The 24,343-nt window shown below is 36.7% G+C and overlaps 4 protein-coding genes across 4 annotated transcripts; all 4 read left to right on the top strand.

Annotated features, from left to right (window-relative positions):
* The first annotated feature begins 3,863 nt into the window (after positions 1-3,863).
* On the top strand, positions 3,864-5,581 carry LOC113497678 (trypsin, alkaline B-like). Its single transcript, XM_026877343.1, has 4 exons — positions 3,864-3,968; positions 4,181-4,346; positions 4,766-5,021; positions 5,153-5,581. Exons 1-4 carry the CDS (start codon positions 3,923-3,925, stop codon positions 5,429-5,431), a joined length of 747 nt encoding a protein of 248 aa, XP_026733144.1. The 5' UTR covers positions 3,864-3,922; the 3' UTR covers positions 5,432-5,581.
* Positions 5,582-7,667: 2,086 nt separating this feature from the next.
* LOC113497672 (trypsin CFT-1-like) lies at positions 7,668-10,060 on the top strand. Its single transcript, XM_026877338.1, has 5 exons — positions 7,668-7,694; positions 8,321-8,399; positions 8,702-8,867; positions 9,304-9,547; positions 9,691-10,060. The coding sequence occupies exons 1-5, from the start codon at positions 7,683-7,685 to the stop codon at positions 9,961-9,963; spliced, it is 774 nt and encodes a 257-aa protein (XP_026733139.1). The 5' UTR covers positions 7,668-7,682; the 3' UTR covers positions 9,964-10,060.
* Positions 10,061-13,117: 3,057 nt separating this feature from the next.
* LOC113497667 (trypsin CFT-1-like) lies at positions 13,118-15,560 on the top strand. The gene is made up of 5 exons (XM_026877333.1): positions 13,118-13,289; positions 13,921-13,999; positions 14,267-14,432; positions 14,869-15,112; positions 15,256-15,560. Exons 1-5 carry the CDS (start codon positions 13,278-13,280, stop codon positions 15,526-15,528), a joined length of 774 nt encoding a protein of 257 aa, XP_026733134.1. The 5' UTR covers positions 13,118-13,277; the 3' UTR covers positions 15,529-15,560.
* Positions 15,561-18,817: 3,257 nt separating this feature from the next.
* Positions 18,818-21,430, top strand: LOC113497671 (trypsin CFT-1-like). The gene is made up of 5 exons (XM_026877337.1): positions 18,818-19,005; positions 19,690-19,768; positions 20,072-20,237; positions 20,674-20,917; positions 21,061-21,430. Exons 1-5 carry the CDS (start codon positions 18,994-18,996, stop codon positions 21,331-21,333), a joined length of 774 nt encoding a protein of 257 aa, XP_026733138.1. The 5' UTR covers positions 18,818-18,993; the 3' UTR covers positions 21,334-21,430.
* Positions 21,431-24,343: the final 2,913 nt, after the last annotated feature.

The following is a 24,343-nucleotide window of genomic DNA, read 5'->3' as shown; positions in this document are numbered from 1 at the left end:
ACATCATGAAGATTATTTCGATCGGCTTCATATCCGGGAATGACAATACTAATAATTCTCAGATTTGGACAATTTTATATTTGTCACACACGGCAGTGCTGATTGAATACTACTGCGAGCTTACCGCCTCTATAAGTAAGAATATTTCAGTAGTGGAAGTGACACCGCGATCAATTTGGTAATAATCCTCCAGGTCCATAAGAGTGCACTTCAAATTTGTAAAAGGTTATAATGTGACTAAATTATATCTAACCAGATCTTCATGCTCTAGTTAATAAAATATAGCATGGCGTTTACTTAACAGAGAGATTCCAACACTCGGTGGCCGTTGCCGCTGAGCGCTTGCTTAGCTCCCTCGAATTTGCGGATTCATGGTCATAATTCTAAATGGATATCATTCAGAAAGTTAGGTGAACGACGCTGTTTAATAAAGAAGCTTTACTGCATTGGCTTGGGTACTTAAAAAGACGTAAGTAATCTGACTGTTGTTGTGAACTAAGTTACTTAATAAATCATGCATGACGGGCCTGTTGGTCTAGTGGTTAGTGACCCTGACTGCTATACCGGAGATCGTGGGTTCGATTCCCGCCCGGATAAATGTTGTGTGATGAGCATAATCATTTATTCTGGTGTCTGGGTGTAATTTATCTATAATATGTATGTATTTAGAAATATTTAATTAAGTTTATCAGTTGTCTGGTTACCATAACACAAGCTCTGCTTAGCTTGGGATCAGATAACCGTGTGTGAGTTGTCCCAGGATATATTATATATTATATCATGTAAAGGGTTTTAGGACTAAAACACACCACAGCGACTCCGTTGTTAAGTGCATCATACTCATCACCCATGGCCATGAGCCCTCTTAGCCGATTAAAGTGTCGAGACATAGGTATTACACCTCTAATTAAGACCTTTATCTTTAATGCTATTATTTCTTACATTCGAGATGTATTAGACATTACTGCTATACTGCCGAGATGGATATCATACCTTCATACCTTTATGTCACTTTTATCTTTAAGGCTATTATCTTTAAGGTTAATATCCTTAAGGTTATCAAATGCTTTTGACAAGACGTTTTTCATAGTGCCTTGGGAGAAACTCTCAAGTAGAAGGCAAAACACAAGAGCAGAGAGTGCAACTGTCTAATAAATCACCGTCTGAGTAAGTACGAGGATTACGACCGACACCTCTTTAGGCCCGATGCAAAAAGAGGTGTGTTACTAATTTTGTGGAGATCATAGATCACGAACGGATTGAGCAATTTCATTTCAGTTTGTTTTGAATTTAAGGTGAATTTTATACAAGTGGTTTTACTCATTTAAACCGATATAATTCTGCATTCATGTTATACGAAAACATATCTTGTATCTTGAAGAATAAACGAATGTTAGAAAATATACTCGAGTGAGACTTTTTTATGGCTTGATTTAGAGATCTTAGCTTTGCCTGATAATAAATAAAATATATAGATAAAATTGGTAATGGGAGAATTTTATTTGGAAATCTGATTGTAAAGTGATAGTAACAATTATTTCATCTCAATCTATGCACTTCTGCTAAACATGATAATAGTAATGTGAGTTATTGTGTGGGGATTTTTGGAAATTATTTATCTTGTTTCTATTTAAAAATATAAGACTGTAAATAACAGCAGCGATTAATCAGTAATTACATGGCAAATCCTATTTTTGATAAAATTTGAACATAAAATAATCCTTACAGACGCTGTCAGAATGATTGATGTCGGCTCTGTTACCAAAGCGATCGAAAAAACATTCCATCAATGCTCATGTTTTTGAATATCAGAAAATCCTAGAAATTTCGACATTGTAGAAGTACAAGGATAAGAAGTGTATACTGTGTAGGGTTACCAACATATAAGTACCTTAGATAATGCTACAGACTAGACAAAAGTTGGAGGACCCCTTCGCTGCATCAGTAATTTTATTTTTAGTTAATTCACACTCGCTTTACTAAAAATACATTGAATTAATCATCCTAAAATATTCTTTCTTTTTCGCAACAGCCTACTGCTTCTTTAGATAAAGGTTTCATAATAAAGTGATGCATAGAACAGTATCGAAAACTGTCCCATGACTACTAAAAATGATGACCAGGCTTTGCCGAATGGTTTGGTACAGTTAATGTCTTGTTACTGAAGATTCAGGATCACATTTGTATGCTCAAAGTCAGAAGACCTAACACTTCCTCATAAAATAATATAAGTGCAGTTGTGAAAGAGTGGCTCTCTTCCGCAAGTTCAATGGGACTTTAGTAATCGCAACATCCTCAAGTCTTGCAGTAGCTCCGAGAAAAAAGGGGGAAAAGGGTAAACAAATGTTGACGCATATCTATACTCAGGAACTACTGGTCCAAATTGAAAAATTCTTTTTGTGTTGAATAGACCATTTATCGAGGAAGGCTTTAGGCTATAAACCTTCACGCTGCGACAAATAGAAGCGAAGATACAATGGAAAATTTAAAAAAAGACGGGGCAGGTATAAATCATAACTTATATCTTCTACCCACGGGGACGAAGTCGCGGGCAACAGCTAGTAACAAAATATGGCTGGCAGGAGCTGGGTGCGAGCAGTCCAGCAGCAGAGATGTCCAGCAGTGGACTGACATGGGCCGATGGTGATGAAGATGATAACAAATGATGTACATACAATAAATATTGAAAAATGTTTCAACTCATGATTACAATCAATTTTATAGCTCATATTCCAAGTCATGTACACTAACACTACATAATCCATAGGATTATACATGATAGACTGGACGAATGATTCTGATAACACTGATTAAATCATAAACCTATTGCTACCGAAATTAGTAATATAGATATAATATATGTCAGTCGCTTTATCACGCAGTCTTCTTCGTACGTAGATCCAAAAGTCGTCCAGGCGTGTTATTTAGAGCTATTTCTTTATAACGAAACACTTAAAGGTTTCGCTCTTATTTTTCGAAATTAAACAAACTACAGTTTAGGAATTCTTTTGTTTTTAATCTTCTTATCCAGAAACTACGAGATCATTTGTCACGAAGCTTTGTGATATCGGCAATCGATCAATCAAAAGTTTTCACAGTTATTATATTAGCATGTATTATTCCGGGGTGACTGGTTAATGATTCGATATGTTGATATAGCGTATTAACCCATGATAACGGTAGCACTATTTTTAATGAGCCAAATATATTTCGTTTAAAATAAGATTAATTAATGAAAGCCATCATGTAGATTAGATATGTAGTTGCGACGAGATAGCGGACGTACTGTTTGGTCAAAGATATCTGCTGTATAAAAAATGAGTTCTTATTAATTTTAAAATAAAATCTTCTTCATAGTTAAATGGTATTTATATTAAACGTACAAACGCTAACGTTGTTTAATATTTAATTGGTCTGTATATGTGAATCCATATCAGACATAAGAGCCAGGTATCATGCACACTACTAGCACTTTTGAGTTGTGAGCAATGTTTTTCTTCAAATATTATTATTTTCTGGGTTTGAAGCGAATATCGTTAGCACATGCGAAAAACCTCAATACTTTAGTCCATCAAACTAAAAGCTATGGAGTACTACAAGGCAGAATCCTGGGTCCATTTGGTATTTTCATATTACGCATGTACATTTTATCTTTAATTAATTAGACTGATAAATATTAAGTATTTCATGAACATGTAAGATCTTGAATGATATCATGCAGCTTAAAAAGTGAATTCAATTTAACTTTCTATCGCAGCGAGTAATCTTTTAAGAAACCGACTAAGTATAGGACAATTTACTGCGACTGCATATCAATATTAATTAATCTCGTGATTAGCAGGTTGTAAATCATTCTGATAATTATGTTTGATATAAAAGAAGACTTTTTGGTGAGATCCTCATTCTTGACAGGGAAGGTACGATGCGTGTCCTAGCTTTGTTGGCTCTTTGCGTCGCGGTTGTGGCCGGTAAGTCAGCTTTCAGCCACATATTATTTTATCTTTATTGTTTAAATAATTTTAAACAATCCCGATAGACGCGTTAGTAAACTGTTATTGAATGAATAATTAATTATGAATTCGCTTCACGAAAGTTTTTTTGAAACTATTTAAATTAATAAATCTGTATTAAGACCTATGTAGATTTATCAGATGTTAAATGATATTTTGTTCGTTTCCAGCTGTCCCCAGCAGTACAAGGCTCGCCGGGGGAAATTTTGTTAATATTAGCAGGTACCCCTCTCTAGCTTCTTTAACTGTCACATGGAATGGAGTGAACCACAACTTCCAATGTGCCGCTGTCCTCATCAACAACAGATCAGCCGTAACAGCCGCCCACTGCGTCTAGTAAGTTTCCTCAAATTTTATAATAATACAATTTTACGGACATAAAAAAATTAAGGGGAATCAATGATGATAAGTTTTAGTAAATAAATCAAAATATAATAAATTTTCAATCTTTGCAATTATCGTGAACGCAGGCTTTTACTGCTTTACTGGACTGTTTAACGAGGCCTTACCCGCCCCCAGCTTGATCATAGATACACTAGTAACGTTCAATAAGCGTACCACTGAGGGATTCTGGCCTCGACGTAATGCGTTGCTAGCAATGTTACTAAGGCAAAACAGCATACATTTAAATTACTTCTTCTGTTTTTTAAACTACCTCTCCCACTCTAACGAATTTAATCGCTTGTTAACATTGAAGTCACATGCTCTTATACCACAAAGACGTCATTATTCACTCCATAAATCTTGTGTTTCAGCTACAGCCCTCCCAACCAGTTCCGTCTTCGTGTTGGCTCTTCATACGTGAACAGTGGCGGAGTAATGCACAACGTCAACTCCCTACGTTACCACCCCAACTACAGCGACTCCAGTTACCGTTATGATGTCGGTCTTGTGCGTACTTCTTCGAACATAAACCAAAACAACAACGTTCGACCTGCCCCCATCGCTGGATCCAACTACAATCTCGGTAACAACCAGAATGTCTGGGCTACCGGCTGGCGTCACTCTTCCGTAAGTTGACTTTCTCTTATATTTGAAAATGGTAATAATTCCCATTAAGAAATAAACGAATATCTTAATTAGCATGTCTTGAGCCACCGCTTCAAATGATTGTTCTTAAATAAGTCACTAATTTCCTTCAGGGCAGCAACAACAACCGCCAAATCGCTGACTCTCAGATGCAGACGGTTAGCCAGAGCAACTGCAACTCTCGTTACTCGGGAGTCCAGTCCATCTCCTCTGACATGGTTTGCACCGGCTGGGCTAACCAGAACAGCAACGGCCAGTGCAACGGTGTGTTCGGAGCTGGTATCTTCCACTCCGGCACTCTGGTCGGCGTCACCGCTCAGTGCATGTCCTCTCGCCCTACCATCAACACTCGCGTCTCCAGCTTCTCTTCCTGGATCCAGTCCAACGCTTAAACTGTTCAATATAATTAGTTTATCACTCAAAAAATGTTTCCAGCATATTGATTTTGGAACTATAAATAAAATGAAAGTACAAAATTACTTGATAACACGTTTATAACCTGTGATAAAGTCATTTTTTGTGACATTATAAATTGTTTGACTGATTATTGTTTTTTTATTACTCATAGTATAAATAAATTTACCGCGGCAAAGGGTTTTTTGGTGGTAAGTGGTTGCTTAATGCAATTTCGAACGTAAGATATTCGTTTCATTATGATATGTCTTCTAACTTATAGACTTACAACATAACGTAATTTTCCATAGTTTTTGATAAATCATATTGTTTAACAAAAATACAACCAAACAAAATGAATAACATTGGTATTTTCCTCAAACAATTGAATGCGATTACACATGATTTGGCTGAAGATGATAAAATTAGGGTGACTGGCATAAAAAAATGGACAGCAACAGAGTTGGTGTTACGAAACCTATTATAACATCGAAGTAGATATGATGAAACATTATGTTAGTAAGGTGTAGGGTAGTGTCATGTATGGTACTTAGTATCGTGTAGAGGAGGCACAGATCTGATAAAAAAGGTACATAATTTGTTTAGGTGCTGCGCTTGCTTACTTGGTCACCTTAGATAAATTACGATCTACTTGTTACACATTTTACACAACAACATACATAAATTTTGTGCATACTCCATCTGGCACTTCAAATTTAGTTGTACAATGCCATCTGTTGCTATAGAGAGTAATTACTTTGCATTAAAATTGTCGTGAAATGCATTATCAAGGTAAATAAATTTTATATTTACATACTCCTGACAGGCGCAAGAGAAGGTGGAGGGACATAGCAACTCCTTTGCGCAAAAAGCATAAACACAAGAAGGCGGATTAGAAAAGGAATGTTTTGGCAGTCATACAGTAACGCCATATAGTTATAATAATAAAGACAATAAAAAATTGTAAAACACCAGTCAGTTACAAATTAATTCGCTCATCGAGTAAGAGATGGCGTTACACTACCAAAAAATATATTTTTATAAAATAATTGTAGTTATGAAAATAAGGGCAAATTTTAACATGTGATACTCTGATGAAGGTAGGGTGCTAAAAATCCTAAGACTTGCCTAAATAACTTATCATCACTACATTACATCTTTGTCATAAGGAGTTCCTCCGTGTTTCGGAAGGCACGTTAAATTGTGGGTTCCTTCTGTTATTCTTACATCTTTGACAGTCGTTACAGGTAGTCAGAAGCTTGAAAAGACTGACAACCAGTCTAACCAAGGGGTATCGTGTCGCCCAGGTAACTGGGTTGAGGAGGTCAGATAGGCATCCTTGTAAAACACTGGTACTTAGCTGAAACCGGTTAGACTGGTAGCCGACCCCAACATAGTAGGGAAAAGGCTAGGCCAATTAATGACTTGCCTAAATAACTTAACAATTAACATGCAAATTTATTGTCTATGCAACTTACTAACTTACCTATTTCTAATAACTTTTTAATTGAATGCATTTAGGATCAATTAACAATCCAATATGAAAGAGCTAATCTCGACGAAAAAAGGAGCAGGCAGAGCGCGCAGTGTAACATTCACTACTAGGAGTGGTGATCATAATTCCTGCCACTGTATTTATATCAAAGCTTTATCATCATGCAGATGATTATTACCTTCTAATCAGTGACGTAATTGTTCCAGATTAGTACATTTTGAAACAACTTCAATGATGCAGTATTTTTAGAGCGGATATCGTCATGTTACGTATTTGTTATTGTATGTTGATAAGAAAATTAACATCCGGTGTAGCTTTTTATGGTTCCGTACATCGTAAGGAAAGAAGCCTTGTGATATGTTTAAACTAAGATAATAATCAACGAATGCCCATTGTCTGGAAGGAGGAGGAATGATTCTCCACATCGAAGTTAAGTTTATTTTCGGAAGATAAATGTTTTGAGATAGTTTTAAGTATGAATTAATTTGGTATGATTTTAAGAACTTCGAAGCTTCAAAATACCTGTGCTGGAAATTTTGCTACCCAAGTTTGCTCATCAATAACGTTGCTTTAAATCGGAACAGTGTTCAAGGGAAAAAGAATTTCTTAAGTTTCAGAGATTCTGTCCATTGTAACGGTATAAGATGAAAAAGAAGAGAGACAGCGTGCCTCCGGGGAGTTTGCTGCGCGCTTTGTTTTTTCACAGCATGAACACTTAAAAGCGGCAAGGTTAGGGCGAATATGGGTGATGTTCAATGAAGATTGTCGTAAGTACTAGTACAGGCTTAGATTTTATCATGATTTTTGTATAATAAACAGCCCTGGCTTAGCCGCCACTATGTATATTCCTCATCCAGTTGACTGGACTATATCAAGAACCCTCCATTTTTCTTTTTCGTCTTTGGCTTCAACTGTTACAGCTAGATCTACTTATAGTTGAACAAAGCTATAGAACAAGGTGTTTATGCATGTCCCCAGGCACGTCAAGTGGTAAAGTTATCTAATTGAATACAAATGAATCAAAGCACTTCAAATACTTGACGTCAAACGCTTGTTATCAGACGGGATAAAAATTTAAGGAGAATTTCAGATTGATTTACATACGTGATCAAAAAATATTTTTTCAAGAATGGTTTATTCGCTCGTATTTTTCGCGTTCGCCCGTCTCGCACAGCTCATCGTTAAGGAATCCTGTTGGTTCCAAAACTAGGTGATGTAAAAAAAGCATATGAATAATCTCCCAATATTCCTATCTCAAAGATTCCTAACAAACATAATAAATAATGGACCCAATTTATCTTATTATTAATAGATAGTCATTGATTAGCCTCACAGGCTTAAATTGTCGTCAACATTATCTTCCTATATATATAGTATTTGTTTCTATTTTCAGCACTCTCAATTGTGGAAGACTGAAACTCGAACGATGCGTGGCGTTGCTCTGTTGGCTTTCTGCTTGGCGGCTGTGGCAGGTAAGCAAGCTGGTCTCAAAGAGTTATAGTTTTTTTAATTCACCCATTTATGATATGCCGAAATTAGTGAACTAGATTTAGAATATGTATATTTGAAGCTCTGCAAGTAAGAATGACACCGCGTTACCCTTATTTCTATATTTTTTAATTTATAAGTTAGGGAAAAAAATGATTTGTTTCATCCCTCCCAAATGTGAAACCAGTAGTTTTTAGACCGGAATTTCATTTACTCATGTTTAAGGTTTTTCACTTTACAGGGAAATTTTGTTATATTTGCAACTTAATCGTTCGTTTGCTTTCAGCCGTGCCTAGCACTTCAAGACTGAGTGATAAAAGTTTAACCACTATCGACCAGTATCCCTCCAGCGCCTCCATCCTCAGCACTTGGGATGACATCAGCTTGGTTTATGTCTGCGCCGGTGTCATCATCAACAACAGGTCTATCCTGACAGCTGGTCATTGCATGTAGTAAGTAACTTTTGCATCCTAGCTTCTAAACTATCGGTTAGCAGTCTTTGGGATGTTGGCTTCTATGAATAAAGCTTGGACGGATTGCCGTCCTATCGGGCTATTAGTTTAAGGAAATAGATTGACATCCTGTGTTTTCGCTGTCCCTTGTGCACAATAATATGTCCCGAGCAGCTGGCTGGCCACACATTATGTTATAGAATAAGAAGAACAAATATGTAGATCACCAGAATTGTACATGCATTTACGTCTTATGGTTTTTATAACTTAATTATAATTGAAATACTGAAACTGCCTTTAAAAAATCATTAGGCATTTTAATATTTTTTGTTAAACTTACAAACGGTTATGAACTGCAAAATCAGAAATATTGCTCGATAAAACTTATTACTTATTAAACCATTACGCTATTTTATTCTTCAATTGTCTCTTTCAGCTACCGTCCTCCTTCTCAATACCGCGTCCGAATTGGATCGTCTTACACCAACTCAGGTGGCCAGGTTCTACCCGCCTTACAATTGATCATACACCCTGACTTCAACGACGCTAATTTACATTCTGACCTGTCTATTGTCCGCACGCCAGTATTTACCTACAGCCACAACATTCGGCCCGCACCTATTGCTGGGTACAACCTTGCTGACGACCTGAACGTTTGGGCTACGAGCTGGCGCCAAATTGTAAGTAGCGAGTACTATTTTTTTTCTACATTATGGATAATTAATAAATTTTGAATTTCCTGCCTTTCACTGCCTAGTGCTCTGACTACGATAAAGCGATTTCTCTGTGCCAAGTTTATGAATAAAAGTTTTCTTCCCATTAGGAGGGAGATCGCCAAATCAGTGAGGAGCAGGTCGTGACTATTAGCAACGACCTCTGCAGAACTCGCTTTGACGGTATCGACGCTGAAGTCACCTCTGACGTAGTCTGCACCAGATGGCCTAATCAAGAGTTCAATGGCTATTGCAGTGGGTTCGGCTCTGGCATATACCAGTCTGGCATCCTCGTCGCCGTCCACACAAACTGCTTCGGTTCACGCCCCGCTATCAACATTCGCGTGGCCAACTACACATCTTGGATTCAGTCGAATGCCTGAAATGTTTAATAGGAAACATTCTAATCGTAATATGTTTTATTGACTGTTACTGCTTTCAATTTATATTTTAAATAAATAACTGATGTTTTTACTTAAACTTCGTTATTCATTTTTTTTCTGAATCACCAATATAACTATATCTATAATATACTGTGTGAAGATATCCTTGCCAAGTAGAAGACAAATTTATAAGTAAGATAAGAGAAGTCTTAAAATGTCTGATTTCCGTCAAATCACTGTCAATCCTGGAGCTGATCATGGTACATCGATGGACATCGGTGGAAGTGCCTCGACACTAGAAGTGGTACAAGGTCCAATACATTGACGCCAAACTTATTGTCTACAAAAATAGAATACAGTATAATTAAAGTATAATTTAATTTTAATTAGAGTTATGCCTAGTTGTTCGGCTATGATAGGCAAAAACGACGGCAGAAAGAAAATGCTACTTGGGGTTAGGTGTCAAATATAATTTGTAGACTGGCAAATTTATGAGTCCTAAGCTTGACCGTGCTTTACTATGTAAGTAAATAATTTAATTTAAAAATAGCTTTATTTATATTTAGATACTCCTGACAGGCGTAAGAGAAGATGGTGGGACATACTCAACTCCTTTGCTCAACGCCTAGACAGAAGATGCTTTTCGAGACTAGGAAAGTATTGGCAGTAAGTATTTACATCTGCCAGATAACAAGGACAGTTAGAATGGAAATTTGTGAACTATATTAATTTGCTCATCAAGAAAGAGATGGCGTTACTCTATCAAAAAAATGTTCTGATATAAATTGGTGTAGTTATGAAAATAAATGCAACCTGCCACTTTTATGTTGTATCACTTTTAACACGCAACACTCAGACGAAGGTAGGGTGCTAAAAAATAACAATTTTTGCATTGCTAAATTACTGGAGCATAAAATTCAATAAAATATTTTTAAGTAAAATGGAATAATAATATATAGCAAGGTGTTTGCAACCTAATAACTTAAACACTTATATGGTTCTATCGCACCACTACTAAGAAAAGCGTGCTGTAATTGTTGATTGCTTCCTCTTCCTCGAGTCCATGACCAATAATCTGTGTTGTGCCTGCTCCTGCTCTCCACCCACGGCCTCTGTCAAATCTCAGAGTGCTGAACCTTTACCGGTGCTCACTACACCAGGTTTAAAAAAGGTTAAATTGACAAGTAATCATTTAATCTATTTTTATATAGATTAAATGATTACTTGAATGATAAAAATAGTTGGTCGCCGTGATTAACACAGGACGGATTTAGTGTGGATTAATGTATGACGTGTTATTACGATTATTATGTAATTTGATAGGCATACTTTATGTATGTAACATTGTATTACCTATTTTGTTTTATTTTTAGTATGATTATACGCATAAACGTATATGTTCTTTATTAGAAATTTTGACATGTATAATTGTATTAATTATAAAATTGAATGACGTAGCAATTTATGCCGCCTCCGTTTTCGGGGCTGTGCCAGGTAAATCAACGTTTGGGGTATTTCTTTCTTTGAGTTTTATTTTATTAGCCGGCAGCAGATACGTCATGCTCCCTTAGTCGTCACTGCCTGCGGTGGCGTCTTGGGTCGGGTCACCTCCTTCCCTCAAATATGGCGAGGGAGGTGATGGCTGACCCTTGCGTCATACTTGTGAACGGGTGCTGCTTGCGGTGGCTGGTCGGTCTGCTGACCTTGGCCGAGTAGTTGACAGTTTAAGTTCATAGTGGCTTAGGTACCACGACCTCAAATATTTGTTTGTTTGGCACGGCACCTACCCACCTTTTTTGATATATTTTTTAATAATTATATTGTAAATGGAATGACAGCGTGCTGCTGGGGAGTTTGTTGCGCCGTTTCTTCTCTCACAGCAAAAGCACTTAATAGCGGTGACGGGTGGGCAAAACTGGGTGCTGTCAATGTAATTTGACCTTCAAAAAGTGCTACTAAGTAGCCTAATTTGAATAAATGACTTTTGATTTTGATTCTACTGACAGAAGGTTACTCGGGGGATTAAGCGGGTAGTGTGAGGTTACTCTTAGACACTTATTGACTAAACCTGAACCGCTGTGGAACGCATTAAGTATGTGGTTCGCGGCAATGCATTGCAATTCATCACGCACTACTGGCAGGAGTTCCTGTTACTCTGACAAACCACCTCGATACTGCTGACAGTATGCAAGGTTTTGGGGTTCAATCTATGATAAATCATTTGGGCTTATTCGGAACTTTGGGAGTCTTTGCACTGGAAAGGTTTCTATGCTGATTCCTGTCCACAGCTAAACGAGTACTGCCCATCAGTAAAAGTAAAATCTAAAAAACACTTGTTTTTTTTCCTTTCAACGACTACCATAACAAGGAATCGAATCCGTGTGCCGCGAGCCGCGAGGGGTTTCACAATCATTCCAGTCACATTCAGACTCAGGACAAGCATCTATGGATCACACAAAAGCATGCTGGACGCGGGGATCGAACTAGACACGTCGCGTTAAGTGGGAGCGACGTGTCCACCACCAGCAATAGACTATCCGTGCAAATTAAAAAATATGTAAAACTTTTTAATTGAATGCATTTAGGATCAATTAACAATCCAATATGAAAGAGCTAATCTCGACGAAAAAAGGAGCAGGCAGAGCGCGCAGTGTAACATTCACTACTAGGAGTGGTGATCATAATTCCTGCCACTGTATTTATATCAAAGCTTTATCATCATGCAGATGATTATTACCTTCTAATCAGTGACGTAATTGTTCCAGATTAGTAAATTTTGAAACAATTGAAATGATGCAGTATTTTTAGAGCGGATATCGTCATGTTACGTGTTTGTTATTGTATTTTGATAAGAAAATTAACATCCGGTGTAGCTTTCTAGGGTTCCGTACATCGTAAAGAAAGAAGCCTTGTGATATGTTTAAACTAAGATAATAATCAACGAATACCCATTGTCTGGAAGGAGGAGGAATGATTCTCCACATCGAAGTTAAGTTTATTTTCGGAAGAAAAATGTTTTGAGATAGTTTTAAGTGTGAATTAATTTGGTATGATTTTAAGAAATTCGAAGCTCCAAAATACCTGTGCTGGAAATTTTGCTACCCAAGTTTGCACATCAATAACGTTGCTTTAAATCGGAACAGTGTTCAAGGGAAAAAGAATTTCTTAAGTTTCAGAGATTCTGTCCATTGTAACGGTATAAGATGAAAAAGAAGAAAGACAGCGTGCCTCCGGGGAGTTTGCTGCGCGCTTTGTTTTTTCACAGCATGAACACTTAAAAGCGGCAAGGTTAGGGCGAATATGGGTGATGTTCAATGAAGATTGTCGTAAGTACTAGTACAGGCTTAGATTTTATCATGATTTTTGTATAATAAACAGCCCTGGCTTAGCCGCTACTATGTATATTCCTCATCCAGTTGACTTGGCTATATCAAGAACCCTCCATTTTTCTTTTTCGTCTTTGGCTTCAACTGTTACAGCTAGATCTATTTATAGTTGAACAAAGCTATAGAACAAGGTGTTTATGCATGTCCCCAGGCACGTCAAGTGGTAAAGTTACCTAATTGAATACAAATGAATCAAAGCACTTCAAATACTTGACGTCAAACGCTTGTTATTTGCTATTTCAGACGGGATAAAAATTTAAGGAGAATTTCAAATTGATTTACATACGTGATCAAAAAATAATTGTTCAAGAATGGTTTATTCGCTCGTATTTTTCGTGTTCGCCCGTCTCGCACAGCTCATCGTTATGGAATCCTGTTGGTTACAAAACTAGGTGATGTAAAAAAAGGCATATAAATAATCTCCCAATATTCCTATCTCAAAGATTCCTAACAAACAAATAATGGACCCAATTTATCTTATTATTATTAGATAGTCATTGATTAGCCTCACAGGCTTAAATTGTCGTCAACATTATCTTCCTATATATATAGTATTTGTTTCTATTTTCAGCACTCTCAATTGTGGAAGACTGAAACTCGAACGATGCGTGGCGTTGCTCTGTTGGCTTTCTGCTTGGCGGCTGTGGCAGGTAAGCAAGCTGGTCTCAAAGAGTTATAGTTTTTTTAATTCACCCATTTATGATATGCCGAAATTAGTGAACTAGATTTAGAATATGTATATTTGAAGCTCTGCAAGTAAGAATGACACCGCGTTATCCTTATTTGTATATTTTTTTAATTTATAAGTTAGGAAAAAAAAGGTTTTGTTTCATCCCTCCCAAATGTGAAACCAGTAGTTTTTCACTTTAAAGGGATTTTTTTTTATATTTGCAACTTAATCGTTCGTTTGCTTTCAGCCGTGCCTAGCACTTCAAGACTGAGTGATAAAAGTTTATCCACTATCGACCAGTATCCCTCCAGCGCCTCCATCCTCAGCACTTGGGATGACATCGCCTTGGTTTATGTCTGCGCCGGTGTCATCATCAACAACAGGTCTATCCTGACAGCTGGCCATTGCATGTAGTAAGTAACTTTTGCATCCTAGCTTTTAAACTATCGGTTAGCAGTCTTCGGGTTGTTAGCTTCTGTGAATAAAGCTTGGACGGATTGCCGTCCTATCGGGCTATTAGTTAAAGGAAATAGATTGTAATCCTGTGTTTTCGCTGTCCCTAGTGCACAATAATATCTCCCGAGCAGCTGGCTGGCCACACATTATGTTATAGAATAAGAAGAACAAATATGTAGATCACCAGAATTGTACATGCATTTACGTCTAATGGTTTTTATAACTTAATTATAATTGAAATACTGAAACTGCCTTTAAAAAATCATTAGGCATTTTAATATTTTTTGTTAAACTTACAAACGGTTATGAACTGCAAAATCAGAAATATTGCTCGATAAAACTTATTACTTATTAAACCATTACGCTATTTTATTCTTCAATTGTCTCTTTCAGCTACCGTCCTCCTTCTCAATACCGCGTCCGAATTGGATCGTCTTACACCAACTCAGGTGGCCAGGTTCTACCCGCCTTACAATTGATCATACACCCTGACTTCAACGACGCTAATTTACATTCTGACCTGTCTATTGTCCGCACGCCAGTATTTACCTACAGCCACAACATTCGGCCCGCACCTATTGCTGGGTACAACCTTGCTGACGACCTGAACGTTTGGGCTACGAGCTGGCGCCAAATTGTAAGTAGCGAGTACTATTTTTTTTCTACATTATGGATAATTAATAAATTTTGAATTTCCTGCCTTTCACTGCCTAGTGCTCTGACTACGATAAAGCGATTTCTCTGTACCAAGTTTATGAATAAATGTTTTCTTCCCATTAGGAGGGAGATCGCCAAATCAGTGAGGAGCAGGTCGTGACTATTAGCAACGACCTCTGCAGAACTCGCTTTGACGGTATCGACGCTGAAGTCACCTCTGACGTAGTCTGCACCAGATGGCCTAATCAAGAGTTCAATGGCTATTGCAGTGGGTTCGGCTCTGGCATATACCAGTCTGGCATCCTCGTCGCCGTCCACACAAACTGCTTCGGTTCACGCCCCGCTATCAACATTCGCGTGGCCAACTACACATCTTGGATTCAGTCGAATGCCTGAAATGTTTAATATAAAACATTCTAATCGTAAAATGTTTTATTGACTGTTACTGTTTTCAATTTATATTTTAAATAAATAACTGATGTTTTTACTTAAACTTCGTTATTCATTTTTTTTCTGAATCACCAATATAACTATATCTATAATATACTGTGTGAAGATATCCTTGCCAAGTAGAACACAAATTTATAAATAATTAATTATAATAATAAAAAAAACTTACATTCATCTAATCTCCTCGAAACGACAGAACATTCTAAAACTACTCGTAAGATACAAGATTAAACGAGTACATAATGATATCGTTTTAAAATGTCTGTTTTCCATCAAATCACTGTCAATCCTGGAGCTGATCATGATACATCGATGGACATCGGTGGAAGTGCATCGACACTAGAAGTGGTACAAGGTCCAATACATTGACGCCAAACTTATTGTCTTCAAGAATAGAATACAGTATAATTAAAGTATAATTTAATTTTACTTAGAGTTATGCCTAGTTGTTCGGCTATGATAGGCAAAAACGACGGCAGAAAGAAAATGCTACTTGGGGTTAGGTATCAAATATAATTTGTAGACTGGCAAATTTATGAGTCCTAAGCTTGACCGTGCTTTACTAGGTAAGTAAATAATTTAATTTAAGAATAGCTTTATTTATATTTAGATACTCCTGACAGGCGTAAGAGAAGGTGGTGGGACATACTCAACTCCTTTGCTCAACGCCTAGACAGAAGATGCTTTTAGAGACTTCGAAAGTATTGGCAGTAAGTATTTACATCTGCCAGATAACAAGGACAGTTAAAATGGAAATTGTGAACTATATTAATTTGCTCATCAAGAAAGAGATGGCGTTACTCTATCAAAAAAATGTTCTGATATAAATTGGTGTAGTTATGAAAATAAATGCAACCTGCCACTTTTATGTTGTATCACTTTTAACACGCAACACTCAGACGAAGGTAGGGTGCTAAAAAAATAACAATTTTTGCATTGCTAAATTACTTAGCATAAAAATTCAACAATATATTTTTAAGTAAAATGGAATAATAATATATAGCAAGGTGTTTGCAACCTAATAAAAATAAAAAATTAAACACTTATATGGTTCTATCGTACCACTACTAAGAAGAGCGTGCTGTAATTGTTGATTGCTTCCTCTACTGATAGAAGTTTACTCGGGGGATTAAGCGGGTAGTGTGAGGTTACTCCGGGAAATCAAGAAGACCACTGACTTTCAAACAACATTAACTACTTACTATGCCTACGCATATGCGTGGCTGAGCTATGGAATTATTTTGTGGGGTAATAGCACTGATACACCTTCTCTTTTCACTCTTCAAAAAAAACTTATCCGTGTCCTAACTAACATAGACCAAACAGATAGTTGTCAACCCTACTTTAAAAAGCACCAAATACTTACCTTACCATGCATCTACATTCTAGAAATATGTAAGTTTGTGAGAAACAATTTTACCTTATTTACTAAACGTGGAGACAGACATGCAAACAGGTCACTAAGACACAAAAACCGACTAATGCTACCAACTTCTAGTATGAGCCTACATTCAAATAGTACCTATGTATTGTCTATAAAAATATATAATAAACTACCAGAAGCCCTAAAGGAAGAACCTAGAAATATAATATTTACTAATAAACTTAAACAAATACTCATAAATAAAGCATATTATAATATTAAAGAATATATTAATGACAAAGAATTAAAATAAATATAGTAACAAAAATTTAATAGAAATATGTTATAGATAATAATAATAACTAAAAACCTATTAAATATATAAGGAAAATAATAATCATACACCTACAATATATATAGTTACATTCTCATAGATAAAAATTATATAATTACAATATAAATAAAATAAAACAACCACTTAATAAATAAAAATAATCTGTGATACATAATCTAAATAAAGCATCCTCCTCTCTTCTACATTGCCGTGCCCTACAGGGTCCATAGTGTACTATACTTATATTATGTAAGACCTGTATAACATATGGAGTGCAATAAAATATTGAGTATTGAGTATTGAGTACTCTTAGACACTTATTGACTAAACCTGAACCGCTGTGGAACGCATTAAGTATGTGGTTCGCGGCAATGCATTGCAATTCATCACGCACTACTGGCAGGAGTTCCTGTTACTCTGACAAACCACCTCGATACTGCTGACAGCATGCAAGGTTTTGGGGTTCAATCTATGATAAATCATTTGGGCTTATTCGGAAGTTTGGGAGTCTTTGCACTGGAAAGGTTTCTATGCTGATTCCTGTCCACAGCTAAACGAGTACTGTCCATCAGTAAAAAGTAAAATCTAAAAAACCACTTGTTTTTTTTCCTTTCAACGACTACCATAACAAGGAATCGAATCCGTGTGCCGCGAGCCGCGAGGGGTTTCACAATCATTCCAGTCACATTCAGACTCAGGACAAGCATCTGTGGATCACACAAAAGCATGCTGGACGCGGGGATCGATATCAGTGGGGCGACGTGTCCACCACCTGGCTATCTGTGCAAATTAAAAATATGTAAAACTTTTTGTGGGCGACCTAGGAAGCGATGGCGAGACGACCTTAACGCTTACCGCGCAGGCTGGTTCCATGCGGCCCAGAATAGAGAGTCGTGGAAGGATTTGGGGGAGGCCTTTGCCCAGCAGTGGGACACAGTGGGCTAGAGAAAAAAAAAAAAAAACCTTTTTAATTGAATGCATTTAGGATCAATTAACAATCCAATATGAAAGAGCTAATCTCGACGAAAAAAGGAGCAGGCAGAGCGCGCAGTGTAACATTCACTACTAGGAGTGGTGATCATAATTCCTGCCACTGTATTTATATCAAAGCTTTATCATCATGCAGATGATTATTACCTTCTAATCAGTGACGTAATTGTTCCAGATTAGTAAATTTTGAAACAATTGAAATGATGCAGTATTTTTAGAGCGGATATCGTCATGTTACGTATTTGTTATTTTATTTTGATAAGAAAATTAACATCCGGTGTAGCTTTCTAGGGTTCCGTACATCGTAAAGAAAGAAGCCTTGTGATATGTTTAAACTAAGATAATAATTAACGAATGTCCATTGTCTGGAAGGAGGAGGAATGATTCTCCACATCGAAGTTAAGTTTATTTTCGGAAGAAAAATGTTTTGAGATAGTTTTAAGTGTGAATTAATTTGGTATGATTTTAAGAACTTCGAAGCTCCAAAATACTTGTGCTGGAAATTTTGCTACCCAAGTTTGCTCATCAATAACGTTGCTTTAAATCGGAACAGTGTTCAAGGGAAAAAGAATTTCTTAAGTTTCAGAGATTCTGTCCATTGTAACGGTATAAGATGAAAAAGAAGAAAGACAGCGTGCCTCCGGGGAGTTTGCTGCGCGCTTTGTTTTTTCACAGCATGAACACTTAAAAGCGGCAAGGTTAGGGCGAATATGGGTGATGTTCAATGAAGATTGTCGTAAGTACTAGTACAGGCTTAGATTTTATCATGATTTTTGTATAATAAACAGCCCTGGCTTAGCCGCCACTATGTATATTCCTCATCCAGTTGACTTGGCTATATCAAGAACCCTCCATTTTTCTTTTTCGTCTTTGGCTTCAACTGTTACAGCTAGATCTACTTATAGTTGAACAGAGCTATAGAACAAGGTGTTTATGCATGTCCCCAGGCACATCAAGTGGTAAAGTTACCTAATTGAATACAAATGAATCAAAGCACTTCAAATACTTGACGTCAAACGCTTGTTATTTGCTATTTCAGACGGGATAAAAATTTAAGGAGAATTTCAAATTGATTTACATACGTGATCAAAAAATAATTGTTCAAGAATGGTTTATTCGCGTGTTCGCCCGTCTCGCACAGCTCATCGTTATGGAACCCTGTTGATTCCAAAACTAGATGATTTAAAAAAACTAGGTGATAAAACCAATATGAATCAGCCCTATGGATGATATTACAATAATGTATTGTGATTAAAAGATATAAATAATCTCCCAATATTCCTATCTCAAAGATTCCTAACAAAAAAATAATGGACCCAATTTATCTTATTATTATTAGATAGTCATTGATTAGCCTCACAGGCTTAAATTGTCGTCAACATTATCTTCCTATATATATAGTATTTGTTTCTATTTTCAGCACTCTCAATTGTGGAAGACTGAAACTCGAACGATGCGTGGCGTTGCTCTGTTGGCTTTCTGCTTGGCGGCTGTGGCAGGTAAGCAAGCTGGTCTCAAAGAGTTATAGTTTTTTTAATTCACCCATTTATGATAAGCCGAAATTAGTGAACTAGATTTAGAATATGTATATTTGAAGCTCTGCAAGTAAGAATGACACCGCGTTACCCTTATTTCTATATTTTTTAATTTATAAGTTAGGGAAAAAAAATGTTTTGTTTCATCCCTCCCAAATGTGAAACCAGTAGTTTTTAGACCGGAATTTCATTTACTCATGTTTAAGGTTTTTCACTTTACAGGGAAATTTTGTTATATTTGCAACCTAATCGTTCGTTTGCTTTCAGCCGTGCCTAGCACTTCAAGACTGAGTGATAAAAGTTTAACCACTATTGACCAGTACCCCTCCAGCGCCTCCATCCTCAGCACTTGGGATGACATCGCCTTGGTTTATGTCTGCGCCGGTGTCATCATCAACAACAGGTCTATCCTGACAGCTGGCCATTGCATGTAGTAAGTAACTTTTGCATCCTAGCTTCTAAACTATCGGTTAGCAGTCTTTGGGTTGTTAGCTTCTGTGAATAAAGCTTGCACGGATTGCCGTCCTATCGGGCTATTAGTTAAAGGAAATAGATTGTAATCCTGTGTTTTCGCTGTCCCTTGTGCACAATAATATCTCCCGCGCAGCTGGCTGGCCACACATTATGTTATAGAATAAGAAGAACAAATATGTAGATCACCAGAATTGTACATGCATTTACGTCTAATGGTTTTTATAACTTAATTATAATTGAAATACTGAAACTTCCTTTAAAAAACCATTAGGCATTTTAATATTTTTTGTTAAACTTACAAACGGTTATGAACTGCAAAATCAGAAATATTGCTCGATAAAACTTATTACTTATTAAACCATTACGCTATTTTATTCTTCAATTGTCTCTTTCAGCTACCGTCCTCCTTCTCAATACCGCGTCCGAATTGGATCGTCTTACACCAACTCAGGTGGCCAGGTTCTACCCGCCTTACAATTGATCATACACCCTGACTTCAACGACGCTAATTTACATTCTGACCTGTCTATTGTCCGCACGCCAGTATTTACCTACAGCCACAACATTCGGCCCGCACCTATTGCTGGGTACAACCTTGCTGACGACCTGAACGTTTGGGCTACGAGCTGGCGCCAAATTGTAAGTAGCGAGTACTATTTTTTTTCTACATTATGGATAATTAATAAATTTTGAATTTCCTGCCTTTCACTGCCTAGTGCTCTGACTACGATAAAGCGATTTCTCTGTGCCAAGTTTATGAATAAATGTTTTCTTCCCATTAGGAGGGAGATCGCCAAATCAGTGAGGAGCAGGTCGTGACTATTAGCAACGACCTCTGCAGAACTCGCTTTGACGGTATCGACGCTGAAGTCACCTCTGACGTAATCTGCACCAGATGGCCTAATCAAGAGTTCAATGGCTATTGCAGTGGGTTCGGCTCTGGCATATACCAGTCTGGCATCCTCGTCGCCGTCCACACAAACTGCTTCGGTTCACGCCCCGCTATCAACATTCGCGTGGCCAACTACACATCTTGGATTCAGTCGAATGCCTGAAATGTTTAATATGAAACATTCTAATCGTAAAATGTTTTATTGACTGTTACTGTTTTCAATTTATATTTTAAATAAATAACTGATGTTTTTACTTAAACTTCGTTATTCATTTTTTTTCTGAATCACCAATATAACTATATCTATAATATACTGTGTGAAGATATCCTTGCCAAGTAGAACACAAATTTATAAATAATTAATTATAAGTAATAATAAAAAAAACTTACATTCATCTAATCTCCTCGAAACGACAGAAAATTCTAAAACACTCGTAAGATAACAAGATTAAACGAGTACATAATGATATCGTTTTAAAATGTCTGATTTCCATCAAATCACTGCAATCCTGGAGCTGATCATGATACATCGATGGACATCGGTGGAAGTGCCTCGACACTAGAAGTGGTACAAGGACCAATACATTGACGCCAAACTTATTGTCTTCAAGAATAGAATACAGTATAATTAAAGTATAATTTAATTTTAATTAGAGTTATGCCTAGTTGTTCGGCTATGATAGGCAAAAACGACGGCAGAAAGAAAATGCTACTTGGGGTTAGGTATCAAATATAATTTGTAGACTGGCAAATTTATGAGTCCTAAGCTTGACCGTGCTTTACTATGTAAGTAAATAATTTAATTTAAAAATAGCTTTATTTATATTTAGATACTCCTGACAGGCGTAAGAGAAGATGGTGGGACATACTCAACTCCTTTGCTCAACGCCTAGACAGAAGATGCTTTTCGAGACTAGGAAAGTATTGGCAGTAAGTATTTACATCTGCCAGATAACAAGGACAGTTAGAATGGAAATTTGTGAACTATATTAATTTGCTCATCAAAAAAAAAGAGATGGCGTTACTCTATCAAAAAAATGTTCTGATATAAATTGGTGTAGTTATGAAAATAAATGCAACCTGCCACTTTTATGTTGTATCACTTTTAACACGCAACACTCAGACGAAGGTAGGGTGCTAAAAAAATAACAATTTTTGCATTGCTAAATTACTTAGCATAAAAATTCAACAATATATTTTTAAGTAAAATGGAATAATAATATATAGCAAGGTGTTTGCAACCTTAAACACTTATATGGTTCTATCGCACCACTACTAAGAAGAGCGTGCTGTAATTGTTGATTGCTTCCTCTACTGATAGAAGTTTACTCGGGGGATTAAGCGGGTAGTGTGAGGTTACTCCGGGAAATCAAGAAGACCACTGACTTTCAAACAACATTAACTACTTACTACGCCTACGCATATGCGTGGCTGAGCTATGGAATTATTTTGTGGGGTAATAGCACTGATACACCTTCTCTTTTCACTCTTCAAAAAAAACTTATCCGTGTCCTAACTAACATAGACCAAACAGATAGTTGTCAACCCTACTTTAAAAAGCACCAAATACTTACCTTACCATGCATCTACATTCTAGAAATATGTAAGTTTGTGAGAAACAATGTTACCTTATTTACTAAACGTGGAGACAGACATGCAAACAGGTCACTAAGACACAAAAACCGACTAATGCTACCAACTTCTAGTATGAGCCTACATTCAAATAGTACCTATGTATTGTCTATAAAAATATATAATAAACTACCAGAAGCCCTAAAGGAAGAACCTAGAAATATAATATTTACTAATAAACTTAAACAAATACTCATAAATAAAGCATATTATAATATTAAAGAATATATTAATGACAAAGAATTAAAATAAATATAGTAACAAAAATTTAATAGAAATATGTTATAGATAATAATAATACTAAAAACCTATTAAATATATAAGGAAAATAATAATCATACACCTACAATATATATAGTTACATTCTCATAGATAAAAATTTATAATTACAATATAAATAAAATAAAACAACCACTTAATAAATAAAAATAATCTGTGATACATAATCTAAATAAAGCATCCTCCTCTCTTCTACATTGCCGTGCCCTACAGGGTCCATAGTGTACTATACTTATATTATGTAAGACCTGTATAACATACGGAGTGCAATAAAATATTGAGTATTGAGTATTGAGTACTCTTAGACACTTATTGACTAAACCTGAACCGCTGTGGAACGCATTAAGTATGTGGTTCGCGGCAATGCATTGCAATTCATCACGCACTACTGGCAGGAGTTCCTGTTACTCTGACAAACCACCTCGATACTGCTGACAGTATGCAAGGTTTTGGGGTTCAATCTATGATAAATCATTTGGGCTTATTCGGAAGTTTGGGAGTCTTTGCACTGGAAAGGTTTCTATGCTGATTCCTGTCCACAGCTAAACGAGTACTGTCCATCAGTAAAAAGTAAAATCTAAAAAACACTTGTTTTTTTTCCTTTCAACGACTACCATAACAAGGAATCGAATCCGTGTGCCGCGAGCCGCGAGGGGTTTCACAATCATTCCAGTCACATTCAGACTCAGGACAAGCATCTGTGGATCACACAAAAGCATGCTGGACGCGGGGATCGATATCAGTGGGGCGACGTGTCCACCACCTGGCTATCTGTGCAAATTAAAAATATGTAAAACTTTTTGTGGGCGACCTAGGAAGCGATGGCGAGACGACCTTAACGCTTACCGCGCAGGCTGGTTCCATGCGGCCCAGAATAGAGAGTCGTGGAAGGATTTGGGGGAGGCCTTTGCCCAGCAGTGGGACACAGTGGGCTAGAGAAAAAAAAAAAAAACCTTTTTAATTGAATGCATTTAGGATCAATTAACAATCCAATATGAAAGAGCTAATCTCGACGAAAAAAGGAGCAGGCAGAGCGCGCAGTGTAACATTCACTACTAGGAGTGGTGATCATAATTCCTGCCACTGTATTTATATCAAAGCTTTATCATCATGCAGATGATTATTACCTTCTAATCAGTGACGTAATTGTTCCAGATTAGTAAATTTTGAAACAATTGAAATGATGCAGTATTTTTAGAGCGGATATCGTCATGTTACGTATTTGTTATTTTATTTTGATAAGAAAATTAACATCCGGTGTA

Source organism: Trichoplusia ni, chromosome 9 (assembly GCF_003590095.1).
Source record: "Trichoplusia ni isolate ovarian cell line Hi5 chromosome 9, tn1, whole genome shotgun sequence".
Lineage (NCBI taxonomy): Eukaryota > Metazoa > Arthropoda > Insecta > Lepidoptera > Noctuidae > Trichoplusia > Trichoplusia ni.
Note: the sequence above shows the minus strand (reverse complement) of the source record. Positions and strands in the feature narration are given on the sequence as shown.